At 43.2% G+C, this 26,540-nt stretch overlaps 1 protein-coding gene across 3 annotated transcripts; it reads left to right on the top strand.

Moving 5' to 3' along the window:
* The first annotated feature begins 1,094 nt into the window (after positions 1-1,094).
* Positions 1,095-23,873, top strand: CHFR (checkpoint with forkhead and ring finger domains). Of its 3 annotated transcripts, none has more exons than XM_087942898.1 (17): positions 1,095-1,351; positions 2,073-2,172; positions 3,173-3,282; positions 3,835-3,894; positions 4,017-4,229; positions 5,204-5,413; positions 5,810-5,966; positions 8,131-8,285; positions 9,684-9,846; positions 11,793-11,935; positions 12,871-13,209; positions 14,293-14,376; positions 15,640-15,710; positions 15,927-16,014; positions 18,024-18,131; positions 19,284-19,356; positions 20,698-21,930. In XM_087942898.1, exons 1-17 carry the CDS (start codon positions 1,210-1,212, stop codon positions 20,738-20,740), a joined length of 2,259 nt encoding a protein of 752 aa, XP_087799024.1. In that variant the 5' UTR covers positions 1,095-1,209; the 3' UTR covers positions 20,741-21,930. The 3 variants fall into 3 exon arrangements, with proteins under 3 accessions (XP_087799024.1, XP_026540707.2, XP_026540706.2); XM_026684922.2 differs by having other exon boundaries at positions 1,096-1,351; positions 13,093-13,209; XM_026684921.2 differs by having other exon boundaries at positions 1,097-1,351; positions 13,090-13,209; positions 20,698-23,873.
* Positions 23,874-26,540: the final 2,667 nt, after the last annotated feature.

The raw sequence follows: 26,540 nt of genomic DNA, 5'->3' as shown, positions 1-26,540 counted from the left end.
CCCCTGCCTGGAAAGAGGGGGCCGAGCTGGGCTTGCAGAAGGCGGTTCAGGCGGCTGGGAGGGCGTGCAAGCGTGTGCAAGGCGGACGAGTGTGCAAGTGTGCAAAGGGATGAGGAAGAGCCAGCGCAGCTGAGAGGGCTTCCTTAGCAAAGACATTTCTTTTCCCAAGTGTGTGTGTGTGTGTGTGTGTGTGTGCAAAATGTGCAAAGGGAAGGAGACGAGTGTGTAAATGTGCAAAGGAATGCGGAAGAACCAATGCAGCTGAGGAATATGAGGATGGAACTTCCTTATCAAAGTCATTTCTTTTCCCAAGAATGTGTGTGTGTGTGTGCAAAATGTGCAAAGGGAAGGAGACTAGTGTGCAAATGTGCAAAGGGATGTGGAAGAGCCAGTGCAGCTGAGGAATATGAGGATGGAACTTCCTTATCAAAGTCATTTCTTTTCCCAAGCATTTTTGCAAAGGGAAGGGATTAGTGTGCAAATGTGCAAAGGGATGTGGAAGAGCCAATATGGGGGATGGGGCTTCCTTAGCAAAGTCATTTTTCATCCATTATTAGTCACACACACACACATGCAAAGGGAAGGAGACAAGTGCGCAAATGTGCAAAGGGAATGCAGAAGAGCCAATGCAGCTGAGGATTATGGGCTCGGGGCTTCCTTAGCTGGATCCGTTCTTTTCCCAGACGAACGTGTGTTGTATAGGTATGTGTGCAGGGAGTTGTGCGTGAGTGTGTGTTGTGTGCGTGTACAAATATTTAAAAAGCTGGGCCCTCTCTCCAGGTTGTAGAGAAAATAGATGTCATTAGGTGTGTTTGAGTGGAGCATATATCTGTGTCTTTGTATAAAAGGCAGGATAAAAATGCCGTTGTGAGATTAATTTTAGCCTATATGACAATATCATGCAAATATGAGATAATCTAATTCTTATATTTGAAAGTGTGCAAAACTAGGAACTGGCAAGATCCTGCGCAGAACCTTCAGACTCCCAGCCACGCATAGCTCTGAGAAGGGAAATACCTATGTAAATGCCTATGTTTCAAATGCATATATTTGCCCCTCCCATATATATGGTTCTGGGCTGCTTACAATGGGACACCCCATCTTCCTATAGCTCAGCTTTTCAAACGCATGAAAGCGGTTGTTAAAACCCACCCCTCTCTTGCATCCAACGTATTTCTTCCCTTCCTTTTGCAGATGTAAAAAGTCCAGATGGAGCACATGGAGCTCGGAGGGCAGATACAACCCGTCGGAAAACCTCAACCTTGGGGGAAGCTGATCCGGTTGGGGGTGGAACAAGCCGAGCCCCACGTGTTGCTGATGAAAAATGAGTGGACCATCGGCAGAAAGAAAGGTGTCCAAAACTCTAGTCTTTCTTTTTTTAATAAAACAACTTTTATTAAACAATTGTTCTTATATGCAACATCATTTCCATTCATTACAACGCTTTTGTGACAGTATGCATACTTTTACATAAATCTTGACTATCTATACCCTTTTCTTGGTTGCTTTATCTTTATCCACTGTATCTTTTATCTTATTATCTTATTGCCTTCTTTTCTGTTTAACTTTATATCTATTATTTAGCCAATCATACAGTACATTCCACGTCAAATAATAATCCGCTTCTTCTCTTTCCTTTATCTCCATGGTCAATTTATCCATCTCAGCGCACTCTAGTATTTTTCTTATCACATTTTCCTCTGGTGGCATGCTATCATTTTTCCAACTTTGTGCATGTTATTCTTGCTGCCATTAATAAACGTAGCATTAAATACTCTGTTTTCTTATCATATTTTCCCATTATTATACCTAAGAGAAAACTCTCCGCTCTTAATTCAGTTTGTTGTTTATTATTTCTTCTATCCATTTTTTTTTGTCCTTATCCAATATTTTCTTGCTACAAACTCTAGTCTTGCACTCGTTGCACGGCACTTCAGTGATGAAATCATGTGCAAAATTGGGGGTATTGGAGAGAAATGGCAGGAGACTTTGTTGAATGTTCGGGTGAAATTAGCAAACTTAGCAATGTTCTTTTTTTTTTTTTTTTACCCCTCTCTCTCTTTCTATCCAAGGTTGTGACTTATCTTTCCCTGGCAATAAATTGGTGTCTGGTTATCACTGTAAAATAATAATGGATGAAAAATCGGGTCAGGTTTTGCTACAGGATACCAGGTCAGCACTGTTCTTATCCTTTTTCTGTGGTTCTTCGGGTCAAAACGAATGTGTCTTGTGTGTCTCTTTTGTAAGGCTTGATTTTTCTTTGGAAATGAGCTGGCTGGGTGAGCTTCCTTGTATTAATACAAGTGGTCCTTGGCTTAATGGCCACCATTTTGAACCCAACATTTCTGCTGCTCATCCGTGTGTGTGAGTCTGCGTACCGAGATGAGGTAGATCGGTTGCTTTCGTGATGTGGAGACAATAACTTGGTCCTCAACACTAATAAGACCAAGGAGCTTATAGTGGACTATAGAACAGATCAGACATCCAGCCCTTGCTTATCAATGGAAACCAAGTGGAGCACGTGGGCAGTTTTAAATTTCTGGGTGTTACCATAAAAGAGGGTGCTCACATTGCATTCCTGGTCAAAGGGCCCAGCAGAGATTAGACTACCTGAGACTTCTCAGAAAACAACAACTGAATAAAAACTGCTGGTGATGTCCTCTTTTATGGTAACACCGAGAAACTTAAAACTGTCCACTTGCTCCACTCCGTCTCCATTGATAAGCAAGGGCTGGATGTCTGATCTGTTCCTTCTATAAGCCCCTTGGTCTTATGGGTGTTGAGGGCCAAGTTATTGTCTCCACACCACAAAAGCAACTGGTCCACCTCATCTCAGTAGGCAGATTCACACACACACACACACCGGAGGTGAGTCCCACCACTGTTGTATCAAGTTCCTTTGTAACTTTGAACAGTCACTAAACGAACTGTTGTAAGTTGAAGACTACCTGCAGCGACATTAACCTAGATCAGCCGCGGTAAAAAGAAGACTGGATGACCATCTTACGATGATCATTATCATCTTTACGACAATTATGGTCATGATTTATCACTTATAACTTGTGTGGACAATGAGAGCTTCTGCACTGAAGACACATTCCCTGCGTGTCCAATCACACTCGGCCAATAAAGATATTCTGTCTTGATAGCATTTCTTACTTTCCCTCTGCAGCACGAATGGAACAGTGATCAACAAACAGAAAGTGGTGAAGAGACAGACCTGCCCTTTACAAACTGGGGACGTGATCTATATTGTTTACAGGAAATACGATCCAGAAAACAGTAAGAGAATCTTATTCCATCCCCTGTAACAGCTTTATACAATAAGGGAAAGGATTTGGCAGCTTTAAGACGTGTGGATTTCAGCTCCCACTTCCTCAGCCCCAGTTAATGTGGTCAATGGGAGTTGGAGTCCAAAGGGTCTAGAGGAGTACCAATTTGTCTGCCCTTGCTTTGACTGTTGACCCATGTTGGCTCAACATGAAGTATTGATAGTTAACCAAGTTCTTGGTTACCATTCAACACTATTGTATCAGGGCTGATTATGGGACCTTCAGAGGTTTGGGGTGCTCAGATGAAGGTCTTTTGGAGCTTAACGGGATGATCAGACTTACTCATTTGCTTGGTAAGAGTTTATAACGGAATAACTGATTTGGAAGGGACCTTGAAGGTCTTCTAGTCCAACCCTCTACTCAAGCAGGAGATCGTATACCATTTCAGACAAATGGTTGTCCAATCTCTTCTTAAAAACCTCCACTGTTGGAACACTCACAACCTGTAAGGAGGGCCATCTTGCTTTGGTCTGTTGAGCTCCACCATCTTCTCTTCTTTCAGATGTTGCATACCTGTACGAATCTTTGCACCCCAATAAGGATGGAGCTAATGATCCAGGAGGTGAGTAAAGACTAATGGCATGAAAGAATTCAGCCATGGACCTACCAAGGAAACATTTCAGCTCCTTGCAGGTCTCCTGACCTTGTTGAGGTCACACACTCTCTCTCTCTCTCCATCCCCAGAAGCCAAGGTTGACAGTGCGTGCCACACAACCAAAGATACCTCAAGCACCAGAGAAAGCAATGATGGGACCTCAACAGCATTGCCACTGCCAGCTTCTCGGACAAGCTATGAAGAACCGCAGCCATCCACTTCGACGTCAAACCTCTTCGAAATTGTTCCTACCTCTTCCACTGAGTCCACATCCACTGAGAAGGCGAACCCTTCAGTAGTTGGTAAAGGTTGAGCCTCTTTGGCCCAAGGTTGAATCACCCTTTGAAGGGTTGATCATAGTATTGCTGGAGGTAGAAAGGGATGAACAGGCAAAGATTGGCTCGGGAAGTCTGTAGAGATTCTCAGTCATCCAGGTCATGGTTGTCCCAAAGGTGGTCATTTGCATCCTTTTAGAGGGTCGTTGAAGCTACTTGGAAGTTTATCTGTGTCCTCAGGGTCACCTGAGTGGTGCTTCTGGTTCCTGTAGTCTGCAATTTTTGTCCTCTGGAAATCTGTTCCTACTCCCACACCATTCAAAGAGTGTTCATCCCAAACTGTATAGCTAAAAGTCTGTAGAGATTCTCAGTCATCCAGGTCATGGTTGTCCCAAAGGTGCTTTTTCAGGAGGCATCTGGGCTTGTTTTCCTTTTGAAGACGTTTTGCTTTTCATCGAAGAAGCTTCTTCACCTCTGACTGGATGTGGGGGGCGGGAAATGGAAGGGTTTATATTCCTTGCTGACAGCGGGTCATTGGCATCCTTTTAGAGAGTTCTTGAGGCCACTTGGGAGGTCTATCAGTGCCCTCAGGGTCACCTGAGTGGTGCTCCTTGTTCCTGTAGTCTGCAATCTTTTTTCTCTGGAAATCCATTCCACGCCATTCCAAGGGGCTTCATCCTTCCATTCCCCACTATTCTGTCAGAGCTGAAAAAGCTTCTTGGAGGAGAAGCAAAACATCTTCAAAGAAAAAAACAAAGTCCAGTTGCCTCCTGAAAAAGCACCATTGGGATTGGCTCAGAAAGTAGAGACAGGGAACTCTTCCTCCAGAGCAGGGGTCTCTAAATGTGAGGGACTTCAGCTCCCAGAATGCTGACTGAGGGATTCTGGGATTGGAAGCCCAGAAGCCTTATTGTGGTCAAGCTTGGAGACCCCTGCTCCAGAGTATTTGGTTGTGTCCAAAGTTCCTTCACCATGACCCTCAATTCTTTCCATGATTGCAGGACCCCAATCTTGCACCTTAATTTTTGCACCTGCTTTGATCAAATTGGTACCATCCGGACCAGAGACATTGCTTCAACTCAGTCAGCCTGTTGTAAATACAGAAACATCTGGTGCTTCTTTGAGGGACCCGGAGAAAACAGCCATGTTCCAGCTTTCGGGAAGGGAAGGAAATGATTCACCCTACCCCGTTAGAAAGAAAATCAGAAGAGGTTGGTATATAGGACGAAGTATTTTTGAGTTCTGCAGAGAGAGATTTGATACCTTCTTAGCAGCAGCTAAGATCACAACCCTTAGAACATGGAACATAGAATCATTGGGATCTTTGAGATCTTCTAGCCCAACCTTCTGCTCAAGGCAGGAGACCTTATACCATCCCGGTCAAATGGTTTTCCAGTCTATTTTGGACAATCTCCAATTATGAGCCCCCACAGATCTGGAATTTAAGCTATTCCATTGATTAATCCGGGATTGTGAACATTAAAGAGCTGCCCTCATTTCTGTGGCCAACACTCAACCTCTTGATTGTTGAGCAACAATGTGTTGGGTTCCATGCTGTCTTTCCTCTACATGCCTTCCCCAATGTGACATAAGAACCTCTCTTGCAGATGATGAAGCCAGCTCTGCCCTTCAGGTGGTCACCCCAGACGGACACGTGATGGGACCTGACCCCGGAGATGCCAAATCAGCAACCATGAAGCCTGACAAAATGGGAGAAAGCTTAAGCTGCATCATCTGCCAGGAACTGCTTTATGACTGTGTCAGGTATAGATGGATGGTCAGTGATCATAGGTTGACTAAGAGAAAAGAGAAAAATCCATATGAGCTGGAAAAAGTATGTCTGGTGGAAAAAATAAAGCGAAGAAGGTTGAATGGAGGGAAAGAGTTGAACTAGCTCATTTTCACCCCAGTAGAACTTCAAAGAGAAGCAGTCTTTGTCAGGAGGACAGTTGAGAACCTTGGTTATACCTCACCTGTGTAGCCATTGAATGGGATTGAGAATAGACAAGGTTGCCCTGCTGCCTCTATTTTTGTCTTGAAGCCCAAGAGCCAAATGTTGGTTCAACTCAAGCAGCGTTGAGTTGATTCAACTCAAGATGCATTGAGTTGATTCATCTTGAGAAGTGTTGAGTTGGTTCAACTGAAGATGCGTTGAGTTGGTTCAACTCAAGAAGCATTGAGTTGCGTTGAGTTGATTCAACTCAAGAAGTGAAACTCATGTTTCTTGGGAGGGACCTGTGAGTCACCTAGTGACCATAATGCTTAGGAAGCCAAATGCTGCTTACTGAGGTCTAAAGCAAAACAACCTGTGATTTCTGAATGTTGCTGAACCACTCACAGAGTCTGGAAGAAGCAGGCTGAATGGAGAAGACTGCTAGGGGTAGTAGCCCAGGCATATTTGGAATGCTACAAGTTCTCAATTTCTACTCAAGGTTTAAAATTTGCACACACAGGTTGTTTTGGCTCTTTCTCCTCCTTGAGGACTCCCATCCTATCGGCAGTTAACCCTCTCTTTCTTCACTTGGACTATATGTCCAGTTTAGGTCCTTAATCCTTCTGCTTTTAGCTCCCTTAGGTTCATCGCCTCACTTTCTGTAGGGTCTTTTTTCCCCCAAGCTCCACTTTCCCACCCAAGGGTTCCAATGCTCCTTTGCTCTGTGGCTACTTCATAGCCCTTCTCCCTTGTTGCGTCAGTTCCATGCATGAGCCATGGAACATTCTGAAACGGGCCTTCTGGCTCAGCCAGTCAGTTTCCAATTTCAGTGGACAATGCAGTGGGCATTCCTGGTTGACCACCTAATTATATGTCAGCCACGTCATGAGAGCCAGTGTGGTGTAGTGGTTAAAGTGTTGGGCCGAAATGCCACCAGTTGAAATGCATTGGGACAAGACAAAATTCCAGACCTTCTCAACCATGCGTGTGTTTTGATTGTGAGAATTAAATGCACAGCCATTATACATGGCCATGAGATGAACCTTGATTAACATGTGAATCAGCAGTGAGTACTAACTTCCCATTTTTTTAAAAAAAAAAGTTGAATTTTGTAATATAGGTGATTTGCTTTGATGGTGTATGGGGATGACCTTTGGAGACAGAAGGCGGTCTTCTAGCTGAGGCAGCAAATTTTCTTCCTGTCTCCCAAGACAGACAGACAGACACACAGACAGACAGACACTGACTGACTGACTGACTGACTTTATTGGCCAAGTGTGATCGGACACACAAGGAATTTGTCTTGGTGCATAAGCTCTCATTGTACATAAAAGAAAAGATACATTTGTCAAGAAGCATAAGGTACAACGCTTAATGACAGTCATAGGGTACAATAAGCAATCAAATCATACAAAGAAATAGTCAATAAAAATTGTTAGGATACAAGCAACAAAGTTACAGTCATACAGTCACAAGTGGGAGGTGAGAGGTGATAGGAACGATGAGAGGATTGATAATAATAGTAATGCAGACTTAGTAAATAGTTGGGCAGTGTTGAGGAAATTAGTTGTTTAGCAGAGTGATGGCCTTCAGGGGAAAAACTCCCCTTGTGTCTAGTTGTTCTAGTGTGCAATGCTCTATAGCATCGTTTTGAGGGTAGGGTTTTGAGGGTTGAAACAGTTTATATGTCCAGGATGTGAGGGGTCTGTAGATATTTTCACAGCCCCTTTTTGACTCATGCAGTATACAGGTCTTCCATGGAAGGCAGGTTGGTAGCCATTGTTTTTTTCTGCAGTTCTAATTCCTCTCTGGAGTCTGTGTCTGTCTTGTTGGGTTGCAGAACCAAACCAGACTGTTATAGAGGGGCAGATATGACAGACTCAGTCATTCCTCTGTAGAACTGGATCAGCAAGGATTAGACTGTTGACCAATCAGGTCCTCCTTCAATTCATTTTTTTTCTTCCCCCCCCCCCCCCTCAATCTTCCTGTTTTTAGTTTGCAGCCCTGTATGCACACTTTCTGCGCTGCTTGCTACTCAGGGTGGATGGAGCGATCTTCCCTCTGTCCGACATGCCGCTGTCCTGTGGAACGGATCTGTAAAAACCACATTTTGAACAACTTGGTAGAAGCCTATCTCATCCAACACCCAGGCACGTGAGGAAGGTGGAATCTCTGCAAGCGTTCTTGCCGTTAACAATAGTCGGGTTATTTTTTTTTTCGTCGTTAACAATTCAACATTGCTTTGGACGTAGGGTGATGTGTGGACGAACAACGAACCCAATAATTGGCACTCTGGGTCCGTTTTTTTAAAAAGGAAAATTGGGAATACTTTGGGAATGGACTACAGGTAGTCCTTGAATTACGACCACAATTGAGCCCTTCCCCCCCCCAAAAAAAAAATTCTGAGAAATTTGTTAAGTGAGGTTTGCTCCCCATTTTACGATTTTTCTCACCACATTTTGTTAAGTGCGGTTAGGATAAGCAACGTCGTTGTTAAGTGAACCTGGCTTCCCCATGGATTTTTTTCGTCAGAAGGTCGCAAGTGATCAAATGGCCCCAGGTCATAAATGAGTCAGTTGCCAAGCACCTGAGTTTTGATCACATGACGATTGGGGATGCAGTGGTCGTAAGTGTGAAAAATGGTCGTAAGTCACTTTTCCAGTGCTGTTGTAATGTCGAATGGTCACTAAACCAGAACATCGCTCAACTGCTTTGGGACTTAATCCCAAGGAAGTGCCACTGAGATCCAAAGCGACAGTTGTCTATGGAGATTCTCGGTCATCCAGGTCATGGTTGGCCCCAAAGTGCTTTTTTTTTTCAAGAGGCAACTTGGACTTTCTTATTTTTCTTTGAAGACGTTTTGCTTCTCATCCAAGAAGCTTCTTCAGCTCTGGCTGGATGATGGGGAACGGAAGGATTGATATTCCTTGCAGACAGCTGGTCATTTGCATCCTTTTAGAGGGTCCTTGAGGCCACTTGGAGGTTTGTTCGTGTCCTCAAGGTCACCTGAGTAGTGCTCCTGGTTCCTGTTGTCGGTAATTATTTGTCTGGAAATCCATTCCTACTCCCACACCATTCAAAGGGGGTTCATCCCAAACTGTATAGCTAAAGTTCTGTAGAGATTCTAGTCATTTGCATTCTTTTAGAGAGTTATTGAGGCCACTTGGAGATTTGTCTGTGTCTTCAGAATTGCCCGAGTAGTGCAAATGGGTGTGGAGCCTTCTGCATTTACAACACAGTCCTTTCAGCAGTTCCAAGAAGTTTCCACACCCATTTGTACTATTCAGGTGACCCTGAAGACAACCTCCAAGTAGCCTCAACGACCCTCAGGAAGAGTACTAATGACCAGATGACTGCAAGGAATATAAATCCTTCCATCTTCCACCCTTCAGTCAGAAACTGAAGAAGCTTCTTGGATGAGAAGCAAAACGTCTTCAGGGAAAAACCCAAAAGTCCACTTGCCTTTTCGAAAAGCACCTTTGGGACTAAGCAACAGTTAGTTCTCTGACCTGCATCTTGACCATAACAAAAGTCTCTTATCTTTCTAGATAAGTGTCGTAACGAAGAAGATATTAGAAGTATGGATGCCCGGAACAAAATCACTCAGGACATGTTACAGCCGAAGGTGCGAAGATCCTTTTCAGATGAAGAAGGAAGTTCAGAAGACCTGCTGGATCTGTCGGATGTAGACAGTGAATCTTCTGATATTAGGTAAAAAGATCACGTGGGTAGCGGATCTGTCTCGGTGGGTTGCCTTAAAACCCAGGTGTCAGCATTCCAGGTAATAACACCCATAGCAAACAGAACTCCGAGGCAGGTGGATTCCTCAAAGAACAGCTTTATTTGGAGAGATCATATTGGCACAGACTGGTGAAAACCGACTCTAAAGTTTCCCGCGGTTTTCACCTAATTAAAAGTAAAAGTTATTCCCACTTTCCCAGTCAGTCAGTCCCATGGTCCAATCAAGGTGCTGTCCAGTTGCTTGGAAACTTGACTCCTCCTCTTTTCAGCCACCCGTGGGGGAATGTCCTTGGTTCTCAGGGGAAACTATTTTATTTTGGCTACAAAAACCCAGCTATCTCTCTTCCTCGCCTCCTGATCCTTCAGAAGCACCATTGTGGCACACACCGAAGCCTCCAAGATGGCTCCTCAGTCAGGCCAGCTTCAGTTGACTCCAGGCTGATGTTCTCAAATTTGTAAAAAACCATTTCCATAAAAGCAGAACAGGTAGTCCTTGACTTCTAACAGTTCACTGAGTGACTGATCAAAGTTAACAACGACACTGACAAAAATGAATTGGGACCGTTTTTCATCTTTACAACCGTGTAATCCCCCTGGTCACATGATCAGAATTTAGATGCTTTGCAACCGGCTCATACTTACGACGGTTGCAGTGTCCCGGGGTCACATGATGAACATTTGTGACTTCGTTGGCATCCCCTTTCTGATAACTGCAATAGCCCGTTGACTTATATACCGCTTCACAGTGCTTTCCAGCCCTCTCTAAGTGGTTTACAGAGTCAGCCTCTTGCCCCCAACAATCTGGGTCCTCGTTTTTCCCACCTCAGAAGGGCAGAACGCTGAGTCAACCTTGAGTCAGTCAGGATCGAACTGCTGGCAGTGGGTAGAGTTAGCCTGAAATCCTGCATTCTAACCACTGGGAGGGAGGGAGGGAGAGTAAGAACAGAATCTGTATTGTTAAACAAATTAAATACCCAGAAAAACACAATGTTTATTAAGCAATTGTAAAAATGTAATAAATATGAAATTAGTAAAATTTATTTTTAAAAAAGCTGCTCCATTTTGCAGCGTCAGGGTGGGACTTGTGATCTCGGAAGAGAGATCAAAGTAGGAAAATTAGAGTCCAATTAAAGTCTGGCAGCCTGAATGACTTGATCATTCAGCTCTGTTTTGCATTGCCTTAAATCTCTTCCTTAAAAAGTTTACAGATAGAGAGAGAATCCTTGACTTACGATCACAGTCGAGGCGAGAATTTCCATCGCTAAGCAAGGCAGGTGTTAAAGGAAGGACACCCGATTTTACGACCTTTCTAGCCACCCTTGCTACGCAAATCTGCCTTCCTGAATTGACTTCGCTTGCACTAAGCTGGCTGGGAAGGTTGCAAATTGGCAGTCACGTAACCCCGGGAATCCTGCAAGCGTCAAAAAAAAAAAAAACCTGTGGGCTGCCAACTGCCCAATTTTTGACCTGGTGATGTTGCAACTTCAAATCTGGGCCCTACGTAAATCCTTCATATCTTGGTCTCTTAACAACTGGTTGCAAGTCAAGGACTACCTTGTAGAAGTTTCCAGACAAGGAAATCACACAATGACAATTGAAGTTGCTGCTTAACAGAATAACAGAGTTGGAAGGGACCTCGGAGGTCTTCTAGTCCAACCCCCTGCTCAAGCAGGAGACCTTCTAACATTCCGGACAAGTGGTTGTCCAGCCTCTTCTTAAAAACGTCCAGTGATGGAGCACTTACAATTTCTGGAGGCAAGCAGTTCCACTAGTTAATTGCCCATTTTGTAAATGCTGTAATGAACCAGTTAGACTTCAAGGCGACTGGAGGCTATTTGGGCTGGACCAGAATTTAGTTTGTGGCAATTACCTCGTCAGTTTCATGAACGTGACTCTCCTTTTTTTTTTTTTTGCAGTCAGCCATATGTCCTATGCCGGCAATGTCCTGGTTATCTTCGGCAAACCGTCCTGCCTTTAACCTTTCCCGAGCAGGAAGAAAATGCAGCACCTGGGCAGGTTCCTGGAGATTCCCCATCGACTTCTTCCAGCTTCCCAACAGGTGAGAGCATCCAGGTATTATCTTCTGGGGTTCGAAAGGTGAGGTGGGGCTTGTACATTTCTGACAAGCATATCAAGATCTTGGCTTCTCTGGGTGCACCATTCAAACATGAATTGGTGCTGTTTGTTCTGCCTTTGCATAATATTTCTGACATTGCGCTGTGCTGGTGTGCATTTGTGTGCTCCAATGCTGCACACAATCCTTCTTGGAAATAGTCATTGGAAGTAGAGAACGGAGATGAGCTTTCTGCAACAGCAAGGCAAGTCGTTTAACGTGGGAGCTTCAGCACTGGAGGCTTCCAAGGGGAGATTGGATGCCATTTATCAGGAATGGTGTAGGGTCTCCTGTGTGATGACCTGGGGTGTGGCACAAAGGCAGCACAGCCAGATAAATAAGTATGAGCTCCTTTATTAGCTCCAACTTTGCCCCCAACGTTCCGGTTACTCTCCGGTCTGGAGAAAAACTTACCCACTAACCTGCAACAGCCTTTGGCTGCAGATACTTCAGTCCGAACGTTGTAAACAGAAAACTTCAAATTATAAATCCAACAAGGCAAGATAAGGTAATAAATCCCGCAGAACAAGATAAGGAGTTCCAGAAGTGAAGTAACACGGCAGTAAATCAAACCAGTTGGGAGGATGCCAGGAACTCAGATAACAGCAGCCAACACTAGGTGTTTGTTCCTGACAACTACCCCCCCATCTGACTCTCCTTTAAACTCCATTCCCAGGTGTGCCTTGTGAAGGGAATCAGGGCCCTCTCCTCCCTCGTAAGCCATGCAACCCGCATTGCTCCCTTCTTTGTTCTTCCCTGCATGCCCTAGGATGAAGAGGGAGTGGGCCTGGGTCTTCCTCCGAACCCCCTCTCCCTTGTTCTACCTCTCCCCCTGCTCTGCCCAGCCTGACTTTGCCCTTCCTCTTTGGTTTCCTCCACAGCCAACGGAGCCACTCTCCTGCTCCCTGTCAGCTGTTCGTCTTCCTCCTCGGATTCAGACTTCGATGGGGGCATGACATCCTGCTTGGGCGGGGGGTTGGAGCAGATGACCTACACGGTCCCTTCCAACTCTGATAATCTATGTGATGCGAAATGCTTATCAGCGGCTGGATCTGAAACCGTTTTGCACAACCTGTTCGTGGTCATTTCTCCTCCCACAGCAGTCCAGGAATATGTCTGTCCAGCTCAAGGGAGCCACATCTTCTGCACTTGCTGCTTCCAGCCCATGCCGGATCGTAGAGCGGAAAGGGAACAGAACCCGAACATTGCCCCACAGCAGTGTAAGCAAGAGAGCTTCCCCGGGGAACATGTGGGCCTTTCAACCTGACCAGCGATGGAAGGAGAAGCAGATGTCTTGAACACCGCCATGGCTGGCCAGCCCAACTTCCTAGAAGCCTTTTTTCTTCCACTTCCTACTCCATCTGTGGTCAGATCTTTAGTTAGAGCCAGGTCTAGTGGTTAAGGCACCAGGCTGGAAAGCCAAGGATGGTGGGTTCTAGTCCCGCCTTAGCCATAATAAAAGCCAGTTGGGTGACTATGGGCCAATCTACCAGGAGATGGTGAATTCCAGTCAGTGATGGGATTCTAATTTTTTGACTAGTGGCTCTGTGGGCGTGGCTTAGTGGGCGTGGCTTGGTGGGCAGGGCAGGGGAAGGATACTGCAAAATCCCCATTCCCTTCCCCACCCCACTAACTGTCAACTATAGATGGATTAGATAGCTAAAGCTTCTGCCGCGAAAAAAATCTAATTGGAGAACATTGATTGATGACTCTTGGCTATGGACGTGTTTCGTTGGATGATACACCCAGAGGGGCGGGGGGGTGGGTGGGGGGAAGCAGGATCAAGGGTGGCAGTGAATTACGTATCTCAGAGTTGGCTACGCCCAGGTTAGTGCCGGACGTAGAACGGTAGCTTCAAATAAATCCCCTTTTGTTTTGGGAGCGTGGCTCGAGGCTCAGGTTTTAATTGGAGTAACTGCCGGAACCCTGATACTAACCTGCTTTCCAGCTCCGTTCTCCTGTGCAGGGCAACCAAAGAAGACACAGCCGATCAGCTGGGACTCGATGGGAGGCAGAGAATAGATGGGGTTGGCAGGGCCAGCCGGAGGCAGCATTGGCCGGTTCTCCGAACTACTCAAAATTTCCACTACCAGTTCTCCAGAACTGGTCAGAACTGGCTGAATACCCACCTCTGGTTCCAGTCCTGCCTTAGGCATGAAAACTGACTAGGTGATACTGGGCCAATCACCAGGAGACTGGGAGTTCTAGTTCCACCTAAAAATGTTGATGATATTTTCAGTCCGGGTGGGTAGGGGAATCGTGCCAGTAGTATATCTATATATTTTTCTTTTCCATGCTCACAGGTACCATTTGTCTGCAGTCCTTCTGCCATCTGTACTGGGGATGTGTGCGCGTATCCTGCCTGGGCTGTTTAGCCCCATTCTGTGGTATGATCTTGTTTGCAATCACCCCCTCTTCCCCCCTTGCAAAAACCAAACTGTTGTAATTTATTGGCACTTAGGATATTCTTCCGCTCCTAGGGGTGCAAGACTGCCTTTTGCAAGAGCATTCTGACCCAAACCCTTTTCCAGTAACACAAACACGAACCAAAGGGAACAGAAACCTTTTAATGAGTCTTACGAATCCCCGGTTAAAAGACTGCTGCAAACTAATTAACTTTGATAAGCACAAACCTCGCCAAAACTGTGCGAGGCTGCCAAGAATCACAGATAAGAAATATTTCACAACACAAGCGTCTTCAAATACCAAATTAAGATGCTGTAATGTCCACGAGGCTGAGTTTAAAAACGTCTTTGCTTCCTGCAAAGAACGTTCGCTTCACAGCTGGCTTTTATCTTCTTGAAGGAGGGGCCATTACCTTGTAGCCTTACTCCTGAGTCGCCTGTGCTGTTGCAGCTGCTCTTTCCTGAGAGCAATCCTGCGCGCACACGCACTTGGCACAGGCTCCTCGGGAATCTCCTCATCGCTGCTGCTAGCCCCCACAATCTCTGAAGGCAGCAGTCCACTCCCTGATGGTCCTGGCCCCTCATCTGAGTCCTCGCTCCCCTCAGCCATCCACACCTACTGCCAGCTAACCACAACAAAGAGGCAGTTAGCTTCCACGAATAAGTTTTTACCACAAATAAAAACTGGCTAAATGAAGTAAATAGAATCCCTGTTCCTTAATATACAAATACAATACAATACAATTCACTATACAGAAGCCTGATGATGGCAGATGAGATTCTGCCGAAACGTTGCTACAACTTTAAAAGCACAACTACAATGACGTGGGAAAATACGCGAACAAAACTGAATACATAATATAAAATATATTAATATATATATAAAATATAGGATAGAGCCTTGGTGGCGCATTGGTTAGAGTGCAATACTGCAAGCTACTCCTACTGCAATTTGGCAGTTCAAATCCCACCAGGCTCAAGGTTGACTCAGCCTTCCATCCTCCCGAGGTGGATAAAATGAGGACCCAGATGGTTGGGGGCCATAGGCTGACATTATAAACGGCTTAGAGAGGGCTTTAAAGCACTATAAAGCGATATATAAGTCTAAGTGCTATTGCTATATACCGGCAGCATCTGTTTTGGGAAAACTGCAGCTCAGTCCTAAGACCTGCCTAATTCAGTAAAACACCTTGCAAGCCTCTTCAGGGTGCTCAAAATGTTCTTTTTCTTTTCTTTTTTAAACAGAACTCAACCTTGGGGACAAGTGTTTAGACGGCGTTCTTAATGGCAATAACTATGAATCAGATATTCTAAAGGTATGGGCAAGTTTGCAAAAGGTTGAGGGTGATAATTTTGGGGTTGCTTTTTTTTGAGATAAGCATTTTGTAAAAAAAAAACAAAAAAAAACGCCCGAGCTCCACTCTGTTGTTTTAGGGATGGTCACTTTTATTCTCGCCTGTTCCCGAGGAGTTTCAAATCTCCACTTGAAGTTCTTTTGAACAGTTTTAATTTTAACCTGTCTTCTCTTCCAGGATTACTTGCAATCTAGGGGGATGACATGGAAAGACATGCTGAATGAAAGCCTCCTGGCTCTTCAAAAAGGAACTTTTATTTTATCAGGTAAATCTTTCTTTTCAAAAAAGTTTTTTTAAAATTTTATATGTACAATAATTCCATTCCATTTCAACCGTGTGTCGACTAGGTAAATATTTCATGTACTTACAATTATAGTGAATCCTTTTCTTACCAATATATCAATAATCACATTTTCTTATACATTTTATACATCTTATCTAATATATCTATTTTTAGCATCTTATTACTTTATATATTCATCTAATAGAATAGAATAGAAAGAATGAAAGAATAGAATAGAAAGAATGAAAGAATAGAATAGAATGAAAGAAAGAATAGAAATAGAAATAGAATTCTTTATTGGCCAAGTATGATTGGACACAAGGAATTTCTCTTGGTGCATAAGCTCTCAGTATACATAAAAGATACATTCGTCAAGAGTCAAGAATCATCAGGTACAAGACTTAATAATAGTCATAAGGTACAATAAGCAATCAAATCATACTAGGAAACAGTCAATATAAACCGTAAGGATACAAGCAACAAAATTAGAGTCATACAGTCACAAGTGGGAGAGGATGGGAGATACGGAGTGACGAGAAGATTAATAGTGATAGTAATGCAGACTTTGTAAATAATTCATGTAATTTGTTTTATTTTCAAACCATTGATAAAAAATAAATCCCATACCATGTAATACTCCGTTTCTTCTTTTTCTTTAAATAACAACGTTTATCTGTTCCATTTCTGCACATTCCAATATTTTCTCAATTACTTTCCCATCTTTCGGTATCTTATCGCTTTTCCAATTTTGAGCAAATAAAGTTCTAGCTTCTGTTAATACAAGTATGATTAAATATAAACCTTGATCCCCTCCAACCACGTATTCCTGAGAGACATTTTTCTGGATTCTGCTTCTGTTTAGTCCAAGTGTTAATGCCACTTTGTAACGCCACTCTGCAAGACCGCCCTTGGAATATTGTGTCCAGTTTTGGTCGCCACGCTATAAAAAAAGATGTTGATACTCAAGTAAGAGTGTAGAGAAGAGCAACAAAGCTGATTAGGCTAAAGCTAAAACACATGAAGAACAGTTGCAGGAGTTGGGTATCTCTAGTGAAAAGAAGGAGTAGGGGAGACATGGTAGCATCATTCCAATATTTGAGGGGCTGCCCCAAAGAAGAGGGAGCCAAGCTATTCTCCAAACCCCCTGAGGGCAGGACAAGAAGCAACGGGTGGAAATTAAATCGAGGAGAGAGGCAACCTAGAATTAAAGAGAGGTTTACTGACTGTTAGAACAATCACTTGGAAGGCTTGCATTGGGTCCTCCATCACAGGTTTTTAAGAAGAGATTGGACAACCATGATCTGAATTGGTATAAGGTCTTCTGGTTGAGCAAGGGGGCTGGACTAGATGACCTCCAGGGTCCCTTCCAACTCTGTATTCAATCCTGTATTCAAATATTTGCAAGCTCACAAGGACACCTCCTAAGCCCAGCTCACCTGCCGAATTCCTTCCGAGAGGCTTATTCTTATATATGCTAATCGATCCAGTTCCCAGTGTGGTAACGGCATTGTACAGGGTTGTATGAATGGGTTCAGATGTACATTCATTTAGTGTCCAATTTATAAGAGGTAAGTTGAGGTCACCAAGGAAAATAAGAGGGTGTGGGCAAGAGGCAGCCCACGTCAGTAATGTAGTTAGCTTGTTTGCATGAATTATATATCATAGTCAGGGGCTCGATAGCAAAAGTAAGAAGCAGATTGAGGTGTTTTAAGGACAGTTCACAGACGATGGTCTCGCGAAGAGCTTGTATAGTTTGGATCTTTTTTTAGATTTGGGAGGCTTTTTATAGAATATTGCAACTCCACCACCTCTACGGAATTTGCGATCAGACCGATAAACTTGATACTCTCTTACAGTGGTAATGGATGCATTCAACCACGTCTCACAGACAAATATAATGTCGAATGTGGCTGTGCTTAGAAGGACGAGGAATTCGTGCATTTTATTCGCCAGGCTTCCTCAAAAGAATATCCTCAATTTTCTCCTTTCAGATTACCGAATCACGGGAGAAACAGTGATCTGTTATTTTTGCGGCCTGCGGACTTTCCGAGAACTCGCTTATCAGTACAGACAGATTATTCCTGCTTCGGAATTGCCAGGTAGGAGGAGAACGAGCGAGGCCCTCACAGAGCGATGGAGTCTTTGTTTTTTTTAACCATGTCTATTGGCTTATGATATTACATACCAACAAAAAACAAACAAACACAAAAGCAAATAGTAAGAAAAACAGGGAAGGGAAAAGTGTGGAAAAGAAGAGGACGAAAGAAAGAAAAGTTTGTAGAGATTCTCTGTCCTCCAGCTCGTGGTTGGCCCAAAGGTGCTTTTTTTTTTTTCTTGTTTTCCTTTGAAGATGTTTTGCTTCTCATCCAAGAAGCTTCTTGGATGGTGGGGAAGGATTTATCATTTACAGTTGGTCCTTTACATCCTTTTAGAGGGTCCTTGAGGCCACTTGGAGGGTTTATCTGTGTCCTCAGGGTCACCCGAGTGGTGCAAATGGTTCCTGTAGTCTGCAATTCTTTTTCCCCTGGACATCCATTCCTACTCCCACACCATTGAAAGGGTGTTCATCCCAAATTTTATAGCTAAAAGTCTGTAGAGATTCTCAGTCATCCAGTCCCTGGCTGTCCCAAAGGTGCCCTTTCTGGGGGCAACTGGACTTTCTATCCTGTCAGAGCTGAAGAAGCTCCTGCTTAAGCAGGGGGTTTGACTAGAAGACCTCTGTGGTCCCTTCCATCTCTATTCTGATTGAGTTGGATGCTATTATGGTCACAAACGCGAGGACCTATTTGTAAGTCCCCTTTTTTCCCCCAACGCCATTCTATTAATTTTATTTAATGTTTTATTTTAGTTTATTTTGTTTATCCTAACTACCCATTCTCCACATGGAGGGGCTCTGGGCAGGGATTTAAGCTTTAAGCTTTTCAGAGTTTTAACTTTGGGACGGCTGCTGGTTGTAAATCAAGGACCAGCTGTAGCACACCTTTCCATTTTTTGCGCATGCAGAATTCTTGCTGCGGTCAACAATATCCCATAACACGTTCCAGATTGTTTTTTCCAAGTTCCTTGTTCAGTAGTCCTGAAAGAAAAATCTGTGGTTTCCGTTTGAGATTCCATTCGAGAACCTTCTGCAAATAAATCTGGGCCCCGATCTTATTTTACTTTTACCACAAGTCCACCAAAGATCACATTCCCCTGGGTTTTTTTTAGCCATGCATGAACTCTGTGGGTTTTTTGTTTTTTTTGTCTTGCAGCCACCATCACATCCCGTCCCGACTGTTACTGGGGTCGCAACTGTCGTACTCAGGTGAAAGCCCACCATGCTATGTGAGTGAGCCTCTTCTCGAGCTCAGAGTTTGCAGGCGCAAAAGAGATAAAATTTTCTCATCTGGACCGAATAGAATTCTGTTGCTAATCTGTTTATCCACCTGAAATCAGTAGATTTTATTTATCAAATTTATTAAATAGATGGGCATGGAGTGAAGGTTATCTCTCTTCTGTCTATCTGTCTATTGCCTAAATTCCTATATCTATCTATCTATATCTTTCTATCCATCCTAAACTCTCTTCTCTTTTTCTCTCTCTCTCTGTATCATCTATCTCTATCCCCTCTATCATCTATCTTTATCATTTCTTTCTTTCTATCCATCTATCTATCTATCTATCTATCTATCTATCTATCTATCTATCTATCTATCTATCTATCTATCTATCTAAGATAGATAGATAGATAGATAGATAGATAGATAGATAGATAGATAGATAGATAGATAGATAGATAGATAGATAGATAGATAGATAGATAGATAGATAGATAGATAGATAGATAGATAGATAGATAGATCTATCTAATCTCTATCCCTTCTATCATCTATCTTCTATATCATCTTTCTTTCTACCCATCCTAATTATATCTTCTACTACTATCCCCTCTATATTTTATCTCTATCCTCTCTATCATTTATCTTCTATAGACTATACCATCTATCTATTCATCCTAATTCCTCTATCTCTCTTTCTTTCTTTCTTTCTTTCTTTCTGTCTGTCTGTCTGTCTGTCTATCTATCTATCTATCTCTATCTATCTATCTCTATCTAATCTTTATCATCTATCTTCTATATCAATCTTTCTTTCTATCCATCCTAATTATATCATCTATCTCTTTCCCCTCTATCATCTATCTTCTATATCATATCTATATCTATCATCTATCTCTCCTATTCTATTCTATTCTATTCTATTCTATTCATCTATCTATCTATCTATCTATCTATCTATCTATCTATCTATCTATCTATCATCTATCTATCTATCTATCTCTCTCTATTCACCCTCCTCCCTCTCTTCTCATCTATCAAATCTATCAAATGTATTGGCAGTTCTTGGCAGACTGTCCTGGCTGTTGCAGACTGTAGATATTCAACCCAGAATCGCTAGTAGTGGTATGCAAAGTATTTTCAGCTGTTCCAGTTTTAGCAAAATTATTCCGAGCTCAGAATGGGTCTAGAATTGAAGGAACGAATTAAGAGGTGCCAAATATTTGGAGGCCCCAGGGTATTAATTAGGAAGCCAAGCTGCTCTCCGTTGTTGAAAATCTCTTTCATGTGACATTCAAAAAAAAAACCCAAAACCCTAACTAACTTTCTCTTCTTGGGTTTTTAATTTCAGGAAGTTCAATCACATCTGTGAACAAACACGATTCAAAAACTGAGAAGGATTCCCGGGGCGTTTTAACTGGTCTCCCTGCTTGTAGAGGATGGGAAAATTAAACCAGAAACGCCAACTCTACAGTTTTTGCCAGGTTGTTCCCACAAAAAAAAAGGGGGGGGATTGGCAACTTTTTACATCAGGTACTCTGATGTGCTTTTTTTCCCCCTCCTTACCATTATTGTTTTGTCATTTTTTTTCTGCCACCCTGTATTCTCCTTGGCTTTATTTTTTTTTCTTTTAAAAAAAGTGGTTTTGTTTTGAAGGCCAGAAAGATGTGGCTGCCCCTGTTTTCTTCCTGAATTTGAGCGACTCTAGGAATTGAAGGACTCGCTGCACGAGGCTGAATGGTAGAAATGGAACAATTCTCGGGAACATTGATTGTGGAACGAAGCAAGGCCTTATTGAGAAGGCAAGAAGGAAGCATGTCCTCGGTTCCTTGTTGGGCATTGCCGTGCGTCTTGTCAATTTCTTGGACCAACGCAACATCTTGCCGGAATTGACGGCCTAGACTCCTTGGCTCCTCGGTCAAAGATCACAGCTGGATTGACCAAGGTCTGTCCAACACTAAGCACTGACTGCTTAAGGCCGTATTTCTCTGCCGTGGGCATGTTGACATGAGGACTTCAACTCCCAGACCTCCCCAGCCAGCCATGTTGGATAAGGAACTCTGGGAGTTGGCAGTCCACCCGTCTAAAAATGGCCGCCGTTGAGAAACACAATCTTAGGGTGCCTTGTTCTTCCTTGACACACTCCACATGTCTCTCTTAAATGCTGCTGTCCAGTATTTGTCTAGCCTCCTTTGATAGGAAAGATCCAATTGTTTCATTCTTTTCTCTTTTTATTCTAGTCTTTTTTTCCTTCTTCCTCAGATCCTGTCGTTTCTTTTCCTCCTGCTCAATTCTAGGATTCAGACTGGTGCTGAATTTCACCTCCGCCACCTTTTCTTTGGGCTCCAAGAGAAAGTCCCCACCCCACCCCAGGAATTTCTGTTCTTAGCAGTTGGGAGTTATGCTTCAAAACAACTATGCATCCCCCCCTTACTGGTCAAATTCCACTAGAAATTCCTTTTTTAAAAAAAAAATCCCCTGATGATAAAGAAGTCTTCACGATGGAAGGGGATTTGGCATAATCCAACTGATACTGAAGACTCTTCAATACCGTTGCTGAGCACAGGACGTGAATATTACCAGCTTTTATCCTGATTTCTCCAGGGCTATTCCTGATTTCTCCAGGGCTATTTTTGTTGTCCCTAAAATAGAAGCAGCACCATCAATTTTGGAGGATGGTAAGACAGGAAAGTGTATCTCTGCATATATCCATATCCATTGTTTTAATCAGGTCAGAGTGACCTCTCTCCTAACTTAACGTTTAAGGCTGTCCTTCAACAAGAGCAACTGTGAATAATGGATAACTTGCATAACCAGAATTGCTTTTGAAATAATTTAGTGCTTGCACAGAGTTCTGCTTCCACTGTTGGGCACATTTTAAGGAGAGAGAGGGAGAGAAAGGGACCAATGTAACCCTTAGGAAGCCTGGATAAAGATAGACAAGCCTTTTTCCCTCTTCTTACAACTCCCAATGTAGCTTAAATTCAGCCATAACTGTATCCAAAATGGATCTTTTCTAACCTGGAGTCTTTCAGATGTGTTGGGAATTCCATGCACCAGAATCCTGAGATAGTTTAACCGTGGCCAGGACAACTCATTGATTTGTAAGTTGCAATCTCAAAAGCTTACCGATTGATTGGGAGAAGGCTATGCCGAATCCCATTTCTCTGCAGTCTTCCTATTGTTTAAAACATTTGCATCTATACGCTGGTTCCGTAGCCAGGATCTTGTCTTCCTTTATAGCTGTGTTTCTTAACCTTGGCCACTTTAAAGATGGGTGGACCTCAACTCCTGGGGGATTCTGGGAGCTGAAGTCCACCCATCTTAAAGTGGCAGGAGAAACACAACTTTATAGTAATAGGAGCCTCATTTCCAATACACTAAAGTTACACGCTATTTTTTTTTCCTCTGCTCTCAAATTCAAGAGGATTTAACAGAATAATGTGCTGGGCGCAGTTATTCAACATTGAACCCAATCCGCCTTATATTTTTATGCACTGAAATAGTAATCTTTCAGTGCTTGGTCTTGAAGAGCTAGCGTGAGGAGTGGTCCAAAGAGAAAGCCACAGGTCCCTCCAAGATTTAATGCCCTTTATGTTAAAGATGTTCGGTAAGGATTGGTTCGTTTTTCTATCTGCAGACTTTTTTTTTGCTCCCCTTTAAAAAAAATATAGAGCTTCCAAGGATTATCCTGTTACAGCAGGGCTCTCCAAAATTGGAAACTTTAAAACTTGTGGACTTCGACTTCCCCGTGCTGGGGGATTCTGGGAGTTGAAGTCCACAAGTCTTAAAGTGGCCAGATTTTTTTTGGGGGGGCTTTCTTTCTAATCATGAGCCTGTTTCAGTAAAAAGCCACGTAAAGGCTTCCACAGCCGTGCCTCCTTGTATTCACAAACCATGTTAAGTGGACTGCTAGACACACAGCCTGTCTCTCAGACTTCCACGCTGGCTGCAAGAGAATTACAAAAGCAGGATCTTGCAGCCATCAATGTTGGCATGGAACCGTTGTTACAACGGGTGCGTTTTTCCCGTCTCAGGGAATGGAGAAACAACGGAGACTGCAAAAAAACCACACACAGCCATGTCGGTTTCCCCCAGGTTAGCTGCTGGCTAGGTCCAGGTGAGGTGAAGGAGAGAGAAGAGAATTCTGTTCTCTTCTCTCCGTTGACGTGGCCGTCCAACTGCCGTGTCTCTCCGTAGCCAGCCAAAATGTAAATAGAAGAATAATAAAAACAGCGGTTTTGGCTTTTCCCACAGCTAAATTTCCCCTTTCCTCCCTCATTCCAATCATACAAGTGTCTTCCAGGGGATTTAAGGGGGTCCACCCCACGCTTAGGATAGGCGGTGGGGACTTTACAAAGTTTTGTTATCTGCTCTCCAGAAGAAACGTTTTGCTCTTTTGTTTCCTTTGTACGCGAGGTGGCGGCTTGGGGAAATGGGGTGGGGGAGAAAATTCCAATAACTGTTGGGCTTTGGGGTTCATGATTTATCTTTGGAAAATATTAAAATGCACAATGTTTGACTTCATTGCTTTGCTCGTCCTTGGATGTCATCTCAGGCTTGGGTTCATTGGGGGAGACCTTAAATGCACCCCTGGGGCTGGCTCTTGCCTTCCAGGCCAATTCCCATCAAAATATTTCTGTGTGATTGATGGAAACGCATCATTATAGTTGTGCCATCCCAAACAAATATTGGCTTGATAGACTTAGCCGATGGGAGGGAGCTTGCTTGCTCTGTGGATGAGAAGACCACCTCATGAGTGCAGGTAGTCCTCCTTGTATGACCCCCATTGAGCCCCCAAAATTTCTGTTGTTAAACGAGACAGTCCTCAAGTCATTTTGGCCCCGTTTTACAGCTTTTCTTGCCAAAATTGTGAAGCGAATCTGGCTTTCCATGAACTTTGCTTGTGCAGAAGGTTGCAAGAGGTGATCACATCATAAATACAAGCCAGTTTGCCAAGCATCTGAATTTTGATCACCTGCCTATGGGGATACTGCAACAGTTGTACGTATGGGAAAAACAGCCATCGATCACTTTTTTTGAGTGCCGTAGTCGTTACTCCAAATAGACAAACTGTTGTAAGTTAAGGACGACCTGTAATAAGAAAGGGAATTGTTGGCTATGCCACTCGCCTCTCTGTCCGTTGACACTAAAATTTATTTCTGTAGATGCTGCTTCTTCCCTTTTACAAAAGAGTAAATCAGAGGTAGGCACTTCCAGAATGTTTAAAACAAAAAATTTTCCCCTTCCTATCAAGAATGAAACTAGCATCTTTTGCATTGCAAAAGGCAGGCAATACTCAACTTACACCCATTACGGAAACTAATCGAGGAGAGAAGCAACGTAGAATTAAAGATAAATTTACTGATCGTTAGAACAATCCGTGGAAGGCTTGCATTCAGAAGCTGTGGGTCCTCCATCACAGGTTTTTAAGAAGATATTGGACCACCATGATCTCAAGATTGGTATAAGGTCTTCTGGTTGAGAAGAGGGTTGGATTAGAAGACCTCCAAAGTCCCTTCCAACTCTGTATTCAATCCTGTATTCCTCCAGCTGTTTGAAGTTATAACAGGACTGGAAAAAAAGTGACTTACAACCAGTCTTCCATTTGTCCTGCCTTCTGGTACTTTGGAAAATAATTTGACCCCCTCTTCTTTGTGCCAGCCCCTCAAATACTGGAATACTGCTATTATGTCACCCCTAGTCCTTCACAACATCCCCACGTTCATAAAAATTTGGATGTTTTGGCAACCAACGTTTATTTATGGCGGTTGCAGAATCCCGGAGTAATTTGATCACCATTTGCAACAACTTTCCTAGCCAGCTTCTGATAAGCCGTCGATGAAGTCAGCTTCGTTGAATGACGGCATAACTCATTTAGCCACAGCTTTTAACAACCATGATGCAAAAAAAAAAAAAAGTCATAAAATCAGACCTGATTTTCTTAAAAGCCTTAACTTGCCTTACTTAGCAAACCGAACTTCTGATCCCATCTGCTGGTTAGGGAGCTACCTGTGGTAACCTGTGGGAGAGATTGCACACAAGTGACCCAGTTCTTGCCCTGTGTGTGGCTTAGAATTTAGACGCACAAATTTGGAACTGCATGCAACCAATTGAGGCAGTTTTACAAATATGGACTCCGTTACCAGCTTGCTTGCTTTCTACCCAAACCAATAATGTATAAAAGCTGGAAAGTATTTTAGGAATTTTGTATTTTAAGTTTTTTTTTTTTTACACATAGGCATACCTTCTGCACTGATCACAGAGCTATAATGTGTGAAAATGTCTTTTTTTTTTTAAACGTACAAATACAAAAACAACCCCCCCCCCCAGCTTTTTGGAGAGACAAGAAAACTCAAACAAACTTCTTATAAATTGAATTATTATATTATTTTTTTTGCAAAAACAGCACGAAACAGTAGGGGGAAGGAGAATCCTTCAATTTGATTGTCCTGCTGAAACCAAACCGGAATTCCTAGCAATGTTGAACGATTAAAGTCGGATAGGAAAAACTAGGTTTCAGTTCAAAGGCACTATAAATTCTGCTTGCATTTCCCCATACTATCATCAAATCTTCTGCTGCTATAGATGCTACTTCATTTCAAAGTGCAAATGTGCACACAACACACACACACATAAAAATCTTAAGCCTTTCCACAACTGTGCCCGGTATTCTACGCTAGAGCAGATGAAACTTAAAACAGCAGGTGAAAACAATGCATTAATCTGAGTTAAGCATTTTAGGAGCCAGTTTTAAAGCTCCCAGACAGCGCCTGAAAAATGCTAACAAAAAAATGCTCTATTTGATAGAGCTGGATTTTTCCCATTCCTTCCCTCAGCACCTGTTTTTCAGCCAGATATTTCAGGGACTTTCTCCAACAGCTGCCTGAACCAAATGCAGGGCTTGGATAACATTCCCTTCTATTCCAGCCTCAGAAGAGTCTGAAAAGCTAAAAATCACATTCCAGGACAAGGCCATTAAAATACCAATCAGGCTGTTAGATGCAGCCGGGTTTAAAAAAAAACACCAAAACACCTTTGTTTTGATTCAGGTATGAAGTTGTGCGATTAAGACCCAGAGGTGCCCTGTTTTAGTGGCCCATGGAGAAACTTTACAGGTAGTCCTCAACTTACGACCATTGCGGAGCCCAAAATTTATGTCGCTAAGTGAGAAACTTGCTAAGTGCCCTGTTT

Source organism: Notechis scutatus, chromosome 13, assembly GCF_049901735.1.
Source record: "Notechis scutatus isolate UNSWTSFEM ecotype Mainland chromosome 13, rNotScu1.2, whole genome shotgun sequence".
NCBI classification, from domain to species: Eukaryota; Metazoa; Chordata; class Lepidosauria; order Squamata; family Elapidae; genus Notechis; species Notechis scutatus.
The sequence above is the reverse complement of the archived record's forward strand: the minus strand, read 5'-3'. Positions and strand labels throughout refer to the sequence as shown.

Excerpts from the sequence above, each read along its gene's own strand:
- CHFR (XM_087942898.1), top strand. The coding sequence starts at position 1,210 with ATGGAGCACATGGAGCTCGGAGGGCAGATACAACCCGTCGGAAAACCT. Across the intron at positions 1,352-2,072 it reads GACCATCGGCAGAAAGAAAG|GTTGTGACTTATCTTTCCCT; the intron begins GTGTCCAAAACT and ends TTTCTATCCAAG. Across the intron at positions 4,230-5,203 it reads GGCGAACCCTTCAGTAGTTG|GACCCCAATCTTGCACCTTA; the intron begins GTAAAGGTTGAG and ends CCATGATTGCAG.